This window comes from Oryctolagus cuniculus, chromosome 14, assembly GCF_051225735.1.
Source record: "Oryctolagus cuniculus isolate XC-2025 breed Fujian yellow rabbit chromosome 14, ASM5122573v1, whole genome shotgun sequence".
Classification (NCBI taxonomy): Eukaryota; Metazoa; Chordata; class Mammalia; order Lagomorpha; family Leporidae; genus Oryctolagus; species Oryctolagus cuniculus.
The window spans coordinates 70,384,389-70,402,194 of record NC_142880.1 but is presented as its reverse complement, the minus strand read 5'-3'; the positions used below and the strand labels follow the sequence as shown (position 1 = coordinate 70,402,194).

The 17,806-nt window shown below is 36.1% G+C and overlaps 1 protein-coding gene across 3 annotated transcripts in view; it reads left to right on the top strand.

Annotated features, from left to right (window-relative positions):
• HCN1 (hyperpolarization activated cyclic nucleotide gated potassium channel 1) overlaps window positions 1–17,806 on the top strand; it is a 423,356-nt gene that overhangs the window by 374,736 nt on the left and 30,814 nt on the right. For all 3 annotated transcript variants that reach the window (XM_051853385.3, XM_008262038.5, NM_001082063.1), the window contains 1 exon segment: window positions 11,575–11,815. In XM_051853385.3, the coding sequence (XP_051709345.1) occupies window positions 11,575–11,815 (241 nt within the window).

The window sequence follows — 17,806 nt, the reverse complement described above, 5'->3', positions numbered from 1 at the left end:
TATGTTCTTATCAGTAGTGTATACTGTACATTTTTAATATTTGTAACTATGATAGGTAAAATTTTATTTTAACACATTTTAATCTCATTGATTATGCTGAATTAGTGTTCACAGTGGATATTTGAGTATAGATTCCTATTCTATGACTGTATTCCACTTATGTTATTAGTACTTGGGTATTTTTACTACTGTAGATTCCTATCACATTTCTGTGTTAAATAAGCAGCACCATGTCTATCACATTTTCTGACTTTATTTTATAATTTTATTTTGACCTGAGCATTTTCACTTTGACAGGTTTGTTGTGTGAAAGTTCTCATATTTTTTTGGTTTCTTTTTTAAAAAAAATTAGTGTAAAGAGAACAGATTTCATATATCTCACAGGAATACATCTAAGAAGATAATTGCACTTCCCTCCTTCTCTGTCTCCTTCCTCCAGTTCACTTTCTTCCCACCCTTACTTACTTTTCATTACTTTTTGCAAAGACATAATTTTAACCCACCCTATAATCACAGGCTTAATTAACCACTATCCATAATATTCAGCAAGCAAAATGTAGGAACACTGCAGTTCCATGGGAGTATAAACAAGGGCTAAAATTAACAATCAAATCACAATATGTCTGTTTCATTCTTATACATTCATTGCATTCCATATTAACTGCCGTATACCAGAGAAACATATATTTGTCTTTGTGAGACTGTCATTTCACTAAGCATAATGGTTTCCAGTCATATCTATTTGTTGCAAAAGATAAAATTTCATTTTTTAATGTCTGAAGAGTATTCTGTAGTATATATTTAGCACATTTTCTTTATTCAGTCAGGACGTCTGGGTTGATTCCGTAGCTTAGCGATTGTGAATTGAGCTGTAATGAACATGGGTGTACAGATAACTCTTTCATGTGTTCATTTCATTTCCTTTGGGTAAATTCCTAGGAGTGGAATAACTGGGTTATATGGTAGATTTATTTTCAGATTCCTGAGGAATCGTCATACGATCTTCCATAATCATTGTACTAGTTTACAGTCCCACCAACAGTGTATTAGAGAATCTTTTCCCCCACATCCTCACCAGCATTTATTATATTTTTCATTTTTGAATGATAGCCATTCTAATTGGGCTGAGGTGAACTCTCATGTTGTTTTTTATTTGCATTTCAGTGATGGCTAGTGATTCTGAGCATCTTTTTCTGTCTGTTGGACATTTAAATTTCATCCTTTGAAAAATCCTTGTTCATTATGTTCTTAAAACTGTATATATGAAATACATTAAATCTATTCTCCTTATATAAATTATGTATGTATTTATTTATTTATTTGAAAGTCGGAGTTACAAAGAGAGTGGGAGAGACAGGGAGAAAAAGATCATCCATCTGCAGATTAACTCCCCAGACGGCCATATTGGCAAGGACTAGACCACAGCCAGATGCTTCAGCTGGGTCATGCACGTGGGTGGTAGGGGCACAAATACCTGGGCCATCTTCCACTGCCTTTCTCAGACCATTAGCGAGGACCTTTATTGAAAGTGGAACAGCTGGGACAGGAACCAGCAACCATATGATATGTCTGCATCCCAGGCAACTGCTTTACCCACTATACCACAATGCCAGCCCCAGTATATTATATATATTTTTAACTAGAGTCATGTATTTTTAGCATCCCATGACAGCTTTATCTTCCATATGTCCTATAGAAGTATGCATACTATATAAAACACTGTATAAAATGTGGGATTCAAATTCATTAAAATGTAAATAACCTAAGATACATTTAAGATAAATAGTAATAATACATAAAAGTATTAGTCTTAAATGAGTAAAGTTTCAGGCTAAAGCAATTGTGTCAAAAGTGATGAATTTTTTTATTTTAAAGCAAAAAATGCAAACTATAAAGTTAGGGGTTAATTTTAGATTACAAGCTTTTATGGCTTTGATCCAGGTACTGGGAGGCCTCATGTTGAGACTGGAAAAGTATGTTAGTTTCTTTACACGTCGTCTAGCTCTGTGACCGAAGAACACATTTCTTGCATGTGCAACTCTCTTCTTCTGTATTTATTTCTGTGTAGAAATAAAACCAAGTATAGGTTTATTCTTAGATGGTTAACCCTCCCTCAGGAATAAATAAAATATAAGAGGTGAAGGATTCTGCTCCAAATGGCTGCTTCACAAGTCGTGTTTCCTTCTTCTTTCCTTCTATATTCCTTATTTATACTCAAATTAAATTACAGTGTTCCTTTGGGGATTTTGCAGGGAAAACCACAGATAGCATTGAAGAAACAAATGGCCAGAAACATTTATTTAAGAGAAAGAAATAAAGGGAAGAATTTGACATGCCAAAAGGAGGATTTTTAGTTTGTTCACAGTGTCCCATATGGTAAAAGACGTGACCTGCCTTCCCCAAACGAAAAGAACAAATACTGATCTCCCCTCTTTTCTTGCAATTGCTTGCTTTACAGTCCAGAGATGTCTAGTTCTGTTGCCTTGAAAAGCCAGTCAGATTGCCTAATTCTAGAAAGTGGAAAGACATAACTATAAATGGCACTTTTCAGAAACTATGGCAAACTGGAACATGAATGCCACATACAAAGGCATTCAGATTCACACTTTTTAAAGATTATTTATTTGATGGGGAGGTTGGGGGAGAGGGAGAGAAATCTTCCATATGCTGGTTCACTCCCTCAATGCCCAGAACAGCCCCAGCTGGGTCAAGCTGAGCCAGGAGTGTAGAACTCCATCCAGGTCTTCCACATAAGTGGCAGGAACCCAAGTACTTGGGTCATCACCTGGTGCATCCTTTGGTGCATTAGCTAGACTGGAAGTGGAACAGGCATAAGTTGAACAGGCAGTGGGATATGAGATGTTGGCAACCCAAACAGCGGCTTAACCAGCTGTGCCTCAGCACCCAACCCAGAATCACATTAAAAAAACAAATAAATAAAATAAAAACAAAAACAAAAAAACTTGTTCTAGGGAAATTCAAAAAAGTAAATGTTTCACTATAACTTTACCACCTTACCATTAACAAATGCCCATATCAAAATTTAAAAATGTATACAATTCAAAAGAACCAATTTAAAATTACTCTAAGCCATCAAGGGTTGAGGTAATTCTAGGTATGTACAAAGGAAACGTGCTTTTCAGAGTTTATCAAAACCCTAATTCTCTGTCTGTTAACACCTATATAAGGGAATCAGGCAGCCTGACAAACTGTACGTCTTCCTCTGTCTTCCTCTTTCAAGTGTGTGGCCAGTGGCAGATTATCTAACATCTTCTGTAAAATGGAGAAGTAATATTATCTGATACACATGATTCTTATCAGAATAAATAAATAAATTTTTATAAAGCATTCGGACCAACACTTGAACACTGGCAGAGACTCAAAAGGCATTGCTTCTTTTGATTATACTCATTCTTCTAATCATCCCAGCTTTAATGAAACCCCTTACCACATTCAGTTGCTGTTTTGACTATAACTATTCCAGAACTGGAAAGAAAAAAAAAGGTATCAGTAGCATGCTTGAAAAAAGTATGGTCTGGGTGCTGAAGCTTTACTAGATGTAGATTGAAATATATGTATTTGTTTGTAGAGTCACTGTGAAATTCTCCAGATCTGGAGAATCCCAGCTTTTGGAATGTCTGTCTAAGGTCTTAGATGGAAAGTCTTGTGTGCTGTGCACTGCCTATAAGATGGGGTATGTTGGCTTGTAGGAATTCAGCAGTGGAACAACATCTCTTTTGTTAAGGTTACACGGTGACTCATTTGTGTAATCATGGTAATTATATTTATAGCCACCATGCTTAAAACTTTTTAGAAACATACTGTTTAGAATAATAATAATGTAGAATGAAGCAGAATTAGATGTTTCACAAAATGGTATTTTACACAGGGATATTTAGGTAATCAATATAGGAGTATAATGGTATTAAGAACCTTGAAATATTACTGTTTCTATAATAACCAATAAAGATATTGCTTAAATTTCCCTGGGGTCTCAAAGTATAAATGATTCCAAAGCACACATTGTGATGAACATAAGTCCCTCCAGAAGCAATATCAATGTATCATAGCCCATTTTTTTTTCTGGCACTTAGGAAGTAAAACTAGGAAATAAATTACCAGCAAAATAATCACAAAATCAAAAAGCAAGCAACAGTTGTGGAAATGGTTGCAATTGTAATCCCAACAGATTTTTTGTGAGGGGTACAAAAAGAGCTTCTACAGTAGAAACAAAGAATAAACTTTTAACTAGACACTTTCCAAAGAGAATATCATCTAACCCAAATGCCTAATAAAGCATGCATAACAATATTATGCATGGGGAAAAGCAAATTAAGATAAAATAAGAAAATGAAAACCAAAACAAGGCATCTCTCTGTACTCACCAACAGCTAAAATATATGTGTGATAAAATTAACTATTAGCAAGGATGTAGGATGCTTGAAATGTCATATGTTATGGGAATGAGAGGAAAATAAAGTGCTATTTAGGAAAATGTTTTGCAATATCTGCTAATATGGTTAACCATATATGGTTATTCTATTACCCAGAAATTCTGGTGAGGTGCATAATGTTCTCCAAATATGTGCATAACAACTTTAGTTTATTAGCCTAAAACTGTGAAGAACCCAAACGTCGTGAAAAATAAAATGGATAAATAAATTGGTACATGGTCATAAAAGAAATTACAGCCTGTGATTAAAACAAAACTAAATGAACCGTCACTGTGCAACACAATTTATGAGTCACACTGACACAATGGTGAGCAAAAGAAGTAAGACACAGAAGAGTACATGGTATGTGATTTCATTCACATGTATTTCAGTAGTTAGCAATACTGCTCTAAAGTGATAGAGGTCTGATAGCTAGAACGAGGTTGACAGAGAAGAAGCAAAACGAAGCTTTCTGTGCAGTATTCTGGATCTGGGTCATTATCCGAGAGCATATATTTGAAAATATTCAGTTAAGATTTATGTAAACTTAAAATTTTCGTACTTAACTATGTTGGTGTTATACTTTAAAAACAAATAAACAGGACTCCTTACATTGTGACTGAAAAATAAGCATGCATAATTCTGTGACACTTTAGCAATATAATGGAACTAGTGTTAACTGCAAAGCCTTTCATATCTGAAATAAACTGACATCCTGTCAAAGTTAGAGCAACATATGTTCTTTATTGGTATTTGGTTGTTGAAATAAGTAAAAGGCAGCCGGTGCCCGCGGCTCACTAGGCTAATCCTCCACATGAGGTGCCAGCACACCGGGTTCTAGTCCCGGTTGGGGTGCCAAATTCTGTCCTGGTTGCTCCTCTTCCAGTCCAGCTCTCTGCTGTGGCCAGTGAAGGCAGTGGAGGATGGGCCAAGTGCTTGGGCCCTGCACCCGCATGGGAGACCAAAAGGAAGCACCTGGCTTGTGGCTTCAGGTAGTGCGGTGGCCATAGCAGCCATTTTGGGGGTGAACCAATGGAAAAAGGAAGACCTTTCTCTCTGTGTCTCTCTCTGACTGTCTAACTCATAAAACTTTTTTTCACATTTTATTACAGTGTAGTTTTTAAATGTACAAAACCAAAATTGTGAAGTAGAAATACAGAGTCCCCATATACCATTACACATTTCTAATAACATCTCATTTAGTATCTGTCATAATTTGCATATTTTAAACAGAAACATTTGTAAACCATCCTTTTGCAAGTTTTCAATTTAAAATGCGCTAAAATAAAAACTACATTGATGCTAAGTCACATAATAATGTTTATTTGAAGGATAAATTTCTTTGGATAAATAATTTTTTCTTCATTTAGTATCCTTAACTGAGTAAACTATCTTTCAAATTTCATGATAGTTATAGATTTTTGCATTAGTAAAAATAAACTTAACAGAGCATATATCTGATATTGAAAAATATAAGCTGTTTATATGATAATTTTCTGTTCTTACTGAAAGACTCATGTAATAATCTTAGAGCAATAGAAACAGACACATCCAGGATCTGATATTTATAATCACACTTCTCTATGATATGACTATTGTAAAGTATTTATTTGAAGATAATTTTCACCTTACTTTTAGATGAATTAATTTGAGGAAAAATGTACTTTGATACGAAGACCAAAAGGCACATTTATTTTCATAAATCTAAATAGGAGTGAGTATGTCTGCAATAAGGTTTTTATGTTAGACTTGTATTAGGTTTGCAGAAAAGTTGCAAATTCAGGGTTCTCAGATCCTCACATATAATTCCCCTCCCCCATTGGATATCAATGTCTAATATTAATATGATACATTTGTCACAATGATTGTTGTTTCCAACTTCAATACATCATTAGTAACTGAAGTCCAATCATTATTAGATTTTCTTAGTTTAGGTGAAGTCCCTTTTTCTGCCCTAGGTTTGCAACTGGGGCACCATATTGCATTTAATGATTGTGTCTCTTCTTGGTTGTGCCACTTTCCTCAGAATTTCCCTATTCTTGTTGAATTTGACAGCCTTGAACAGCACTGGTCAAGTATTGTGTGAATTTCTCTTAATTTACAAGATAGAACTTGGATTATGAGTTTGGGAGAACACTGCAGAAGTAAAATGCTCTTCTCATCACATCATACCCAGAGTATGTGTTGTTGACATGACTTACCACTGTTGACATAGCATTGGTCAATGGAGTCAGTGGCTTGAAGTGTTGCTTGTCATGTTTCCCTATAGTAAAGCTACTCTTTTGTCCTTCTCCATAGCATACCCTTTAAAGGAAGTCACTCTGCCCAGTCTACCCTTAAAAGATCTGGAATTATTCTTCATCTTCTTGAGGGGTGAATAGCTTCATGAATTGTTTGTTACTTGGAATTTCAACATGTTGATCTTTTTTCTCTCACTTTTGGATTTGTTCATTTATTTGCACCTGTGTGTGCTTTGGTTATTTGTTTTATTCTCAATACTATATTTATTTTGTTGCTCAGATTGTTCCAACTTTGACCATTGTTAGTGAATTCAGTGCTCCACTGTCCCTTTTAAACTGTCTTATCACTGTAGGCATTGGTGGTGGTGGTGGTGATATTTTTGCTTTTTGGTCTGTTGCTTTGTTTTTGGCACTTCCATACTTTCTGATGCTATGAAACACACCAGAAATAAGAAGTAATATATATTTTTAAAGGAACCTTTAGCTAGGCTAATTCATTATGAAGGTAAGGACCACTGTTTACTTCCTCAGCAAGTCAGCTCTCCCAATTTAATGCATATGGACAATGCTGATAACTCAGCCCACACATTTCTATAAATGAGCTAATTGTAACAACTGCCATAAAGAAAACGGATGGAAATTAGAGCTCTTAATAACTGTGTGTTTTATTTGTTGGTGTGCTATAGGAAGATGTGACTGACGTAGTAGCAGCTCTAAAAGCCCTGTGTTACTTATGGAAAGATATTAATAACTTTATTAAATATGTTTCTCTAATAAATGTTCCAGGAGGAAATAGAACAGTTTTTAAAAGTTGTGCTTCACTTCTATACTCACATGATTTTGTTGTAAACTAATTCTCAAAATAACTGAGTTTTCTGAGAGGATTAAAGACTTTTAGGGCCGGCACCGCGGCTCACTAGGCTAATCCTCCGCTTTGCGGCGCCGGCACACTGGGTTCTAGTCCCGGTCGGGGCGCCGGATTCTGTCCCGGTTGCCCCTCTTCCAGGCCAGCTCTCTGCTGTGGCCAGGGAGTGCAGTGGAGGATGGCCCAAGTCCTTGGGCCCTGCACCCCATGGGAGACCAGGAGAAGCACCTGGCTCCTGCCATCGGATCAGTGCGGTGCGCCAGCCGCAGAGCGCCGGCCACGGCGGCCATTGGAGGGTGAACCAACGGAAGGAAGACCTTTCTCTCTGTCTCTCTCTCTCACTGTCCACTCTGCCTGTCAAAAAAATTTAAAAAAAGACTTTTAGAAATCAAGGCATTTCTGTCTCATTGTATCTTTCCCTATCATATTTTTATTAGAATTTGCAGCTTTAATCAGATAGTATTTACGTGAAGCTTAGAAGCTGAGTTAAGATGTCCACATCTCATATTGGAGTACCTGAGTTGACTCCCAGCTGTGTTCCTGATTCCAGCTTCCTACTATTGTATACTCTGAGAAGTAACAAATAATGATTAATGTAGTTGGGCCCCCGCCACCTACATAAGAAACCTGGATTGACTTCCCTGTTCCTATTTGGCCCAGTCCAGTCCTAGCCACCACAGGTGTTTGGGGGAGTGACCCAGTGAGTGGCTACTCTGTCTGTCTCTCTTTTGCTGTCTCTGCTTTAAAAAAGTAATCATAGGAATAAACAATAGTTTAATTATTTGTAAAATGCACTTCTAGGGGTAAACATTTGGCACAGCAATTAAAGTAGTGCTTGGGACACCCACATCCTCTATCAGAGAGTCTGGGTTTGAATCCAAGTTCCACTTTTTTCCTTAAGATTTGTTTATTTATTTGAAAGGTAGAGTTACAAAGAGACAGGAGGAGAAACAGAGGGAGAAAATTTTCCATTTGCTGGTTCACTCCCCAACTGACTGCAATGGGCAGGGCTGGGCCAGACCATAGCTGAGAGCCTGAAACTCCATCTTGGTCTCCTCTGAGGGTGGCAGGATCCCAAGTATTTGGGCTGCTTTCCCAGGCACACTCACAGTCCGGCTCCACTCTTAATTTTATATTCCTACCAGTGCACACCCTGGGGGCAGCAGGTGAAAATTCAAACACTTGGATTGCTGCCAACTAGTGTTAAATCTGGATCGAGTTCTGAACTCTCAGCTTTGTCCTGACCTAGGCCCTACTATTATTTGTGGAGTGAATCAGGAGTTCAAAAAATCTCTGTCTCTCTCTCTCTCTCTATTAAAATGAAAATAAATATATATATGTATATATGTATGTATACACATATAGCACAAATATTTTCTGAAATAGAAAATAGAACAATGGAGTGAAAATACCCGAAAATACCCATATAGTTCATATGAAAGACCATAGATGAAAGGATTCTCCATTTTATTATCTTTATTTTCCTCTGCAATCCTATTTTCACTTTCCTATACATTATTATTGTATGTCATTTTATATGTGAAATAATTAACTCTCCACTCATCTTGTCATCTTAATGACATATCTCTGCCTTGTTTAAACTCCACTTCACCTTTAGTCTTCCTGTAGTTTTGTGTATAGAGGTAATTTGGATAGTAAAAAACACAATATATATATATATATATATATATATATGCATGAGATTTTTTTCACAAACATTTACTTGAAAAAGCATTCTAAGAATCATAAGTATCCGGCACCGCGGCTCAATAGGCTAATCTTCCACCTTGCGGCGCCAGCACACCGGGTTCTAGTCCCGGTCGGGGCACCGGATTCTGTCCTGGTTGCCCCTCTTCCAGGCCAGCTCTCTGCTGTGGCCAGGGAGTGCAGTGGAGGATGGCCCAAGTACTTGGGCCCTGCACCCCATGGGAGACCAGGAGAAGCACCTGGCTCCTGGCATCGGATCAGTGCAATGCGCTGGCCGCAGTTTTCTGGCCGCGGCGGCCATTGGAGGGTGAACCAACGGCAAAAGGAAGACCTTTCTCTCTGTCTCTCTCTCTCACTGTCCACTCTGCCTGTCCAAAAAAAAAAAAAAAAAAAAAAAAAGAATCATAAGCAACCTCTTCCTAACAAAAACAAAAATAATCTTTTTGAGCTCTCTATTTCACAACTGAAGCTCACCCCTCTCTTCCTTCCTCCTTCCTCCTTCCTCTGCTTTTTTATATGCATGTATATTTACTGAGCACCCACTACATGCTGAACAGTGCTGTATCCCCACATGCCATCCATTTGGCATCAGCAAAAATTACCCTGGATTCAGCCAACCATGGAATCAACTATGCATTTGCGGGAAGTTGGATAATGCTCCACCATGTTCTATAAGTCATGTATTTCTCTTGTCTTGGCTATGTTCAGTTTCTGTTATTTTTCTGACTTTTAAGTATTTTATCATCTTCGATAATATTAGAGAAACCTCTCTGGTCTGCAGAATGCACAAGGTATTATTGAGAATGAAGCAACTTTTCAATCTGAAGTAGGTTTCTATCTCAGCTGGAATTTTTTTTTTTTTTTTTTTTGCCTATTCAAGAATGATACATTTTATGAAGGAAGAACTGGGAAACTCTGCAAGCCTTGTAACTGAAGACTGTTTAACACATTTCAGCAAGGCACCTGATTTGGTGCTTAGTACAGTTCCATTTGTTTTTGCCCTTTTCTCACCTCTTAAAGGTGTCTTAAGTTTCTGTTCCTCTTAAGCGACATCACAAATTCGCTCCCACCTCTGTTGAGCTTCGGTGGTGAAGACATTTCGGAGAATTAGCGCTCTGTAAAACTTAAGATTCTCAATGTCTGTTCCTTGTCACCCATCTGACTTTCAAAGTTATCATTAATTCCATATCCATATTTTGGCCCAATGTGATAAGAGTATGTCTAAGCTGGACCTGAAAACTACAGAATGAAATCAAACATACAGATCTTCTAATTTAAAATTAACCTCTTCAGGGCCGGCACTGTGGCACAGTAGGTTAATCCTCCGCCTGCAGTGTTGGCATTCCATATGGGTGCCTGTTCTAGTCCTGGCTGCTCCTCTTCCAATCCAGCTCTCTACTATGGCCTGTGAAAGCAGTAGAAGATGGCCCAAGTGCTTAGGCCCCTGCACTCACATGGGAGACCAGGAAGAAGCACCTGGCTCCTAGCTTCGGATCGGCGCAGCTCTGGCCATTGCAGTCATTGGGGAGTGAACCAATGGACAGAAGACCTTTCTCTCTGTCTTTCCCTCTCACTGTCTGTAACTCTACCTCTTAAATAAATAAATTTTAAAAAATCGTTAAAAAATTAACCTCACCTTAGAAATGAAACAAACAGACAGGAAAATATGGCCTCTGAGCAGATCAAGACTTCCAGTGGAGATATACAAGGCTTTGGAAAGAGTGATACTCTAATCCATCATAGGCATAGATTGGATTCATAATTTTAGATGACAATATCCTTTCTGTCACTTTTTTTTTCACTCTCCATTGCCCTTGCTCTAATATAAATGTCATTAACAAGATACATCAAAATGTTTTTGTCTGTCATCTGGGCCTTTGTTTTAGAATTCTTATTAGTGGATGCGGAGTCAGTTGTTCAACACAGAGCAGCATAGAAGCAATAGGCAATAGGCAATGTGAACTGATGTTGCTTTCGTCCTTCATAGACGAAAGATTAAAGAAAGACTAAAATTCTTTCACATAGAAGTTCTAATGTCATATATAGAATAACAAATGGCAAGTTTAAAAATTTGAATCTTTCATTGAATATTTAATATTTCAAACTGAGCATGTATTGAACATTTGTTGAATAATATATTCATATACAACACTAGGTGTAAGGATACAAAACCCAATTTCTGATTTTTGATGTGTGGATTATTAGAATTTATGTATTTTTTATTCTGATTGTGAATTGTAATATTATGCCATATTTTTAGATCTTAGCACGTTTTTCTTCCAGATGTGATTAATATCTCCTTTAAATTTGTTTTCTCTTTCATCTTTAGGAGATAGTCAACTTCAACTGTCGGAAACTAGTGGCTACAATGCCTCTTTTTGCTAACGCAGATCCGAATTTTGTGACTGCCATGCTGAGCAAGTTGAGATTTGAGGTATTTCAACCTGGAGATTATATCATACGAGAAGGAGCTGTAGGGAAAAAAATGTATTTCATTCAGCATGGTGTGGCGGGTGTCATCACAAAGTCAAGTAAAGAAATGAAGCTGACAGATGGCTCTTACTTTGGAGGTTAGTAAAATATAAAATGCAACTGAGATGGAACCTAAGTGGTCTGAGATAGGTGTCTTTGTCAGAATTTCCAAGATGTCTGATTGTTGGATTGTTGATTTTGAACATATACTTGTATTTGAATTCAGATACAAATGTCTTTAACGGTGTGTTTTTACATGTCAGGGTCAAAGGTGCAATGTATGAAGGTTTACTCTGGCATTGGTTGGGCTATCATTTCAGCCTCTGTACCTGAAACCAAATAACTGTGGCTTAAATCAGATGGAAGATATATCTCTCACACCAAAGTCCCAGGAGGCTTGCACAGATCTTTCTCTGCAACACTTTTCAGGGACCCAGATTGAATTTATTTTATTGGTCTATTTATCCACTACGGTGCTTCTGTTTTATTTGTTTTTAATCTCCAGGAGAGGCTCTGATCCTCCTATACCATGTGTTGCTATGGCCTACAAGAAGGGGTAGAGAAAATACAAGAAATGAAAATCTAGCAATTTCCTGTTACATATGTACCCCCAAGTTGACAACATCACTGTTACTCACATATGATTGCCCAGAATTTGGTTATAGGATCATCTCTATGTCTAGAGAAGGCTGAAAAATGTAGCCTCTAATTGGGTGGAAATTTATCTTCCTAAAATAATCTAAACATTTGAATAGTTTTCATTTATCTAATGATCCGTCGATTACTGCTTATAGGAGTTTTTTGGTTAATTCTTTGAGATTTTCCACATAGATGTTATTGTCTTCTAGAAATGGAGGCAGTTCTATTTCTTCATTTCCAATTTGTGTACATGTTAGTTCCTTCCCTTGTCTCTTATTTTGGTGGCAAGGATGTCTAGTATTATATTGAATTAGAATACAGAGGGAAGATATCCTTGCTATTGCCTTGATGATGATTTTAAGAGAAAAGTATTCAGTTTTCATCATTAGGTCAGATACTAATTGAAATTTAATTTATTTTTGATGTTCTTAAACCTGTTTGAGACTTTTTTCAAATCCAGCCTGTCTGAGAATTGTTTTAAACATGAGTGGAAGTTTTCAAATGTTTTTTTTTAACCCTTTGCCAAGCATATCGTCAGGTTTTTTTCTCTTTGATTTTTGATTTGAAGGTTGAACTAGCCTAGCATATCTGAAAAAAATTTTTATTTATTAAAGTGTGTAAGCATTGTTAGATTTGAATTGCTAGTATTTTGGTCACAGTTTCTGTGTCAGTCTTCATGAGAGATATCGGTCTGTACCTTTTAATTTCTCTAATGTATTTTTCTGGTTTTTGTATTAGGCTAACTTACTCCATAGAATGAATTGGGAAGAGCGCCTTCTATTTCCATTTTCTGGAAAAGATCATTGAGAATCAGTACCATTGCTCTCTTAAATCTTTGATAGAATCTGCTAGTGAAAACACACTTGGGCCTTGTTGTTTTTTTTTGTTTGTTTGTTTTTTGTTTTTGTTTTTGTTTTTTTTTGCAAGGTCATTTTGTTACTAATGCAATTTGTTTATACAACAGCTATAAATTTATTCTGATATCTATTTCTCACTGTGTGGTTTTTGCTAGTTAATACTTTCCAGTAACTGTTTTAGCTTTCTTCAATGTTATTTTTTTTTTTTCACTTTTATCAAAGAACTAGATTTTGGTATCATTGATTTACATTCTTCTCTTGTGTTTTTATTTTATTGATTTCTGCTATAATTTTTATTATACCTTCCTTCTGGCTTTGGGATTAACTTGCTCTTCTTTTGCTATTTTGCTAAGTATGATGCTTTAACTCCTGATTTTTTATCTTTCTTCCATTCTCATATATGTATTAATGCTATATAGTATAAATTCATAAGTACCACCTTGTCACCTCCTACAAATTTGTCATCACAATTTAATTTTCATAATTTCACAGTATTTTTAAATATCTACATTGAGCACTGTTCTATTTAAAGTGTTTTAAGAATTTGAGATTTTCTGTCTATTCTTCTGTTATCAATATTTAGTATAATTTCATTATTAACTGAGAATTACCTTGTGTGATTCTTATTATATTTACTAAGGAGTGTTTTTTGGCACTCAATTGTGTGAAGGATATATATTCTAATGTTTTTACTTACTCAACTCAATTCACTTCTCCAAGATTTTCTGTAAAATATTATCTTGTTTGGATGCAGTGTTTTTAGCCTCACCCATATTTTCACTATGTTGATGTGAAGTGGCTGTCAGTAGACTCCAGATTTTTGAAGCAACAAGTCTGCAACAGATAGTTTACAGAAAAAAAATGGGCCTGCATTGCTTTGAATTCAATTCAGTTAAAATGCCAAAAATGAAAAAGATGTTATAAGGCAGTTAGAATATAATCATCATCATAATAATAATGAATTAAGTTTAACATGCTAAAGTTTACAACCCATAACTTTTTCGTGGTCTAATATTAAATTTTAAAATCAGTGGGGTTGATTCTTGCATTATTCTGATTTTAAATTTGCATAAATTAGCTTGATAAGTTCATAGTACTGTTAAGCAGAACCAGAAGTTGCCTGAGGGATATTCTTTCCACTCTTCCACCATGAATAAGTAGACATAATCAGGCACAGAACAGCGAACTTCAAAAGAACAAAATAAGAGAAGTCCCACCTTAGGATCATGAAGAAGGAATGGAAGAGAAGGAACCTAGGATAAGTGCTTGATGTATATTAGGCACATTCGACAGGCATGGGGTCATAGCAGAGAGCAAAAGAAACCAAATTCCTTCAAATTGTGTAACTTTTATTTTGGTGGGTTCTTGTATTTTAGAAAGATTTAAAAAAAATCCCACAAATTTCTAAAAATATGAAACCACATCATCAGTGGTGCTTAGCATTTTGGGAAAATCCATAGTCTTCCTATGATGGAAATACTAAATCTTCTGTCATGTACTGTGATGGGAAACAAGCCTATCAGAAGGGAAATACTGTTTTGACGATTATGAATAATGCCAATGTTTTTCTAACCTTGGGGAGACTGCAAGGCATTTTTTTACATGGCTGATATATGGATTTAGAATTTTTAAGCCCAAATCCATTTGAACAGACAAAAAATCATTTGACTTTTTTTTTTTTTCCAATTAGAGCCATATATTTGAAAAACACAAGCAATCCCTGTCATGGTGATTGTTCATTACTTGTAGGAAGATTAAAGCATCTGCCAATCTGTAGTTTGTAATTTACTCTGCCTCTGGTACTTTGCATATTTTTACAAGTTGATACTGGTTTTCTAGAAGGTGTGAGGCATCTGTTGACAGTAAATGCAGAATTTTATTAGCTCAGTGTTCCCATTGCATTTGTGGAGAGGAAAAGCCTGGAGCAGGGAATAATGATGGCTCTGATAGACTTTTTTTTCTTTTGCTTTTGCTTCCTCATTTCTTATCATCTTAGTCTAGGCTAAGTGAAATAATTGTTTCAGCACTTATCAGATAGCTCTGACATATCTTTCTGAATGCTTTGGTCCACTTTTAAATACCAATATACAACCACGGGAGGAAGTTTTGCTAAATCATTGTGCGAAAGCTGTTAATCCCTGTGGACATCATCACCTCACAGTTCTGTGATACTATAAAGTTATTTACAAATCAACATGTTCTAAAGGATTAAATCCAAATACCTGATATTAACATATGAAAGACAGGATGAACATAAGAACACATTTCATTTTCAAGCTGTGTCCTTCTCTGGTTAATAAATTAGTAGGAAAGCAAAAGAAGAGAATGAGAAGTAGAAACCCAAAAATTCTTTACTATAATTGTGGGTCCTCCTCCATTCCCAGGGTTATTCACAAGAAACTACATTTTGAGCTTTTTATAATTAGAGAACAAGACTACATCCTGAGCCTATTAAAATAACATCTCTAGAAGTCAAGTATATTCTTTAAGCTTGATGAATACATCTTATCCCTACACACTTCAAAAAGTATCTCTACCTAGTTCCTAAATTCCCTTATCTACTTAAAAATGGTACAAAATGACTTCATTGGAAATTCTAGGGTTCTCTTGCATGCTTAAGTGAATCTAGCAGGTTCTGATTCACTTTAGGATGTAACATTGTTTTGAAATTTAAAACATTCTTTGTCTTGAAAACTGTTAAGTTTTGATTCTCATAGTTCTTGGATATTCACATTTTACTTGTATTATTCAAATGCCAACTTTTGTAATAATAATCTCTACATGCTGTTAAAGAAATTTCTTGTAATAAAAATGTCAGATTTCTCCCCCAATTTTTGTATGCATATCCCAGGAAGTGGAAGGAAGCAAGGCTTTCAGTAAAGCGTAACTGGAGGCAAAACTGTTTTAGGAGAATATACCCCACCAGTAAATGTAGTCTAAGGAGAATCCCTCCCCTGAAGTGATATTTTCTTTAAGATTTCTCTTTGAGTAACTCTCCATATGTGATCTGAGAGTAATTAATGGTCCTTTTTTGAAGTTAAAAATTTCCCATTTCATGCCTGTATCATCATATTCTCAGAAGAGACGGCTGTGGCACCATGCTCACTGTGTTTCATACATTCTACAGCCATTCTTCTTCCAAGAGGTCCATCTGGATTGTTCCTCCTGCCTTCTATCTGAAGAAGAAGAATATCCAGAAGTTTGAACAAAATCCCCAAAATGCTGTAGAGTCCAGACTAACCTATTTTCTTAATCTCAGTTTACATTTTCATTCACTTTTGGGCCAACATCTAAGACCACCAGTTCTTACATAAACTAACGAAATTTGCCTTTCCAGAGAATGATCATTTTGTTTTTAAAATTCCTCCTCGTTCTTTTCATTTTCAATTGATTTAGCTTCTCATCTTTTTCAAAGTCTTTCAAATATTATATTTTCCATCTTCCACAGACAAGTGATTTTTCTCTTTGTGTTTCACAAAACTTAACATATTATTTCATTGTTTTAAATGTTGTTTTATGTCAGCATTACATATTACATTCTGATATTTATGAATTTAAACACAACTTTTTCAAGTTCAAACCTGCAGCCCTAAAATACAATGCCTAGACTATCAACGACACTCAGTAATAATTTGTACAATGAATGAATAGGTGGATGGTTGGAAGGATAAATATATTTCCCTTATCATATCTTTAACCTTCATTTCTTCTTCTTTCTATCTAGACCTAAAATTAGAAAAGCATAAATCCCCTAATTCACTTTAGTATAATCCTTCATTAAACCCACTGTCTTTAACTCAAGATAGGAAATCAATGCAGATAATAATAATAAATTACAAACTAAACAATGAGCACCGAGCATTACCTACCTCTGAGATATCAGACTTAATTTACTTTTTAGTCTAATTGTAAATTGGTTTCACTGTCAGAAATTAGATAATACAGTTACTATATATTTGATTGATTTAGATTTAGAGTCTAAATCAATCAAATATATAGTAGTGGGGGTAGACATTTTGCGTAGTGGTTAAGATGGCTGCATCCCGCATGGGAGTTTCTGGGTTAAGTTCCCAGCTCCAACTTCTGATTCCAGCTTCCTACCAATACAGACCCTGTCAGATAGTGATTATGACTCAAACAGCCGAGTTCCTACTAGCCACACGGGAAACCTGGATGTTGTCCCTGGCTCCTGATTTTCTCCATTTGAGAAGAGAACTAGTAAATGGGAGATCTCTCTCTTCTCTGTGTGTGTGTGTCTGTCTCTCTTTTTCTCTCTTTCTCACTGACTCTCCTTTTCCTCTCTGTAACTCTGCCTTTCAAATAAATAAAAACAAACTCCTCCTTGTAATTCCTACAAGTTCTTGACAGAAGTCATAAATGTATACTAAATAATTAGACTTCATATTTTAATAATGCTTTAGTTAGTACTTCCTATAGAATCACTGTGTGTGTCAATATTAATATGTTTAAAACCCAATCCCAGTCCAGCGCTGTGGCTCACTAGGCTAATCCTCTGCCGGCGGCGCCAGTACCAGGGGTTCTAGTCCCGGTTGGGGCACCGCATTCTTCCAGTCCAGCTCTCTGCTGCGGACC